Source organism: Fopius arisanus, unplaced genomic scaffold (genome assembly GCF_000806365.1).
Source record: "Fopius arisanus strain USDA-PBARC FA_bdor unplaced genomic scaffold, ASM80636v1 scaffold00070, whole genome shotgun sequence".
Classification (NCBI taxonomy): domain Eukaryota; kingdom Metazoa; phylum Arthropoda; class Insecta; order Hymenoptera; family Braconidae; genus Fopius; species Fopius arisanus.
This window is the reverse complement of record NW_011887809.1, coordinates 504713-506718: the sequence shown is the minus strand read 5'-3', so window position 1 is coordinate 506718 and position 2006 is coordinate 504713. Positions and strand designations below refer to the sequence as shown.

Genomic DNA, 2006 nt, shown 5'->3' with positions numbered 1-2006 from the left:
TTTCTCGACGAACGCAGAACAGAAACTCCTGAATCATCCCCTCGCAATATTAATAATAATGATGATCATCGATGCAGGTTCTCGTCAAGAGCTTGGAATGCAATTCACTCGTCATCCGCAGCCCTTGGCAGCACCCCTGGGTGACGTTGTGGATTTTGAGTGCAGCCTGGGTCTGGCTGCGGACAAATTCACATGGCGTCATCGTCCCCTGAACTCAAACCAGTGGTTTGCCCTGACAAACTCCACCCCAGGTGTCAAGAAAACATCCAAACTCGTCATCGACTTCAACGATCCCTCGAAATCCGGTGACTACAGATGCATCGCGTATTACGGTGGGTAAACGAATTCCTCCAATTGCCATCACTGTCTGACCTCAATCGATTTATTTCAGGTACAAGTGGTCTAGCCTCGGATCCAGGTCGCCTGAGCCTAGCTAAGATCGACGAATTCACCGACAAATCAAACGTAGAAATAATTGTCCCAGCAGGCAATACAGTCCCTATAACATGTCCCGTTCCCTTCTCATCACCAGATCCAATAGTTCAATTCTACAAAGACAGCGTTCTCATTAAATCCAGAAATCTAGCTGGTGGAAAAACGCTAGTCCTGGAAAATGCTCAACCCATGGACTCTGGGAGTTATCACTGTGTAGCGTACAACGACATCGCTACACAAACAGTGCGGAGTAATCACGAGACAAAATTGATAATTCAAAAAGACGAGAGAGCAATTTCTCCATTTTTTGTCAAACAACCTCAGACTGAGTACAAAGTACTCCGAGGTAGAAACGTCACCCTGGAGTGCTTCGGTGCAGCAAGACCAATTCCAAAGGTCACCTGGTCGAGACTGGTGGGGAGTCTACCCTCGGGCTCTCAATACACATCATCAGGATTAATGCTGACGAATGTTCTTCCCCAGGATCAGGGGGAGTACCACTGCATGTGGACATCAGGTGGTAACAAAATTGAGTCTGTTATTATCCTGAAGGTTGTGGCACCACCGAGAGTCACTAAAGTCCCTAAAGCTTCGACATTTGCTGAGGGTGGTGAATTGGAATTATTCTGCGAGGCAACGGGCCACCCAGAACCAACGATCGAGTGGTTGATCAACGGTGAACCCCTCCAGAGAAGTCCCAATGTCGAGAGCAAAGGATCGAGATTGTTTGTGTCGTCAGTCGAGAAGAAACACGCGGGAATTGTACAATGTGTCGCCAGTAACGAGTATGGATCACACTCTGGCTACAATTTTCTTCGTGTCAATCCTAAACAACATCCTGGAGGCAGTGGAGATCACTCAAAACAGGAGGGACATGGAGTGCCTGGAGGTCTTTACAAACACATAAGAATGGGTGGCAAGAGGAAAAGCAAGGAGGGACATCGAAGGGGAACGGTTATGGTCCCTCCTCATCAGCCCAACGTCACACGACTCTCGGATTTCTCGGTGATGGTTCGTTGGTCTGTTCCGGAGAACACAGGGCTGCCTATTCTGTTCTTCAAGGTTCAGTACAAGGAGTTTGGATCTAAGTCCAGTGGAAAACAGTCCAAGTGGATGACAGCCAATATGGAAATTCCGAATCATGTGAGATCATTCGAGGTGAATGATCTTCAGCCCAACAGTTTTTATCGATTTAGAATAGCTGCGGTGTATTCGAATAATGATAACAAATTGAGTCCCAACTCTGTGAAATTTCATTTGACCAAAGGCGAGGGTTTTGAGTCTAACAAAATGCCCATTCCGTTGCTGACGAATACTGAGGCCCTGGGACCTGACAGGGTTCTCCTCATATGGCAGAATCCGGATAGATCAGTCGATATCGATGGGTTTTATGTGAATCATAGGGCCTCAACAACTGCCGGGGATTACATTAAGACGACTGTCGAAGGGAAAAATTCGACGAATATTACTATCTCGTATCTTCAACCGGATACAACGTATGAGTTCAAGGTTCAGAGTTTTTCGGTTGGGGCTGCTTCGGAATTCTCTAAGATTATCAGGGAGAAGACTCT

General features: G+C 46.9%; 1 protein-coding gene across 1 annotated transcript; it reads left to right on the top strand.

Moving 5' to 3' along the window:
• Positions 1-58: 58 nt before the first annotated feature.
• Positions 59-2004, top strand: LOC105269542 (interference hedgehog-like; the record flags this gene model as incomplete). The annotated part of the gene is made up of 2 exons (XM_011309879.1): positions 59-332; positions 392-2004. Coding segments are annotated over exons 1-2 (1887 nt in total), but the record flags the coding sequence as incomplete, so codon positions are not given.
• Positions 2005-2006: the final 2 nt, after the last annotated feature.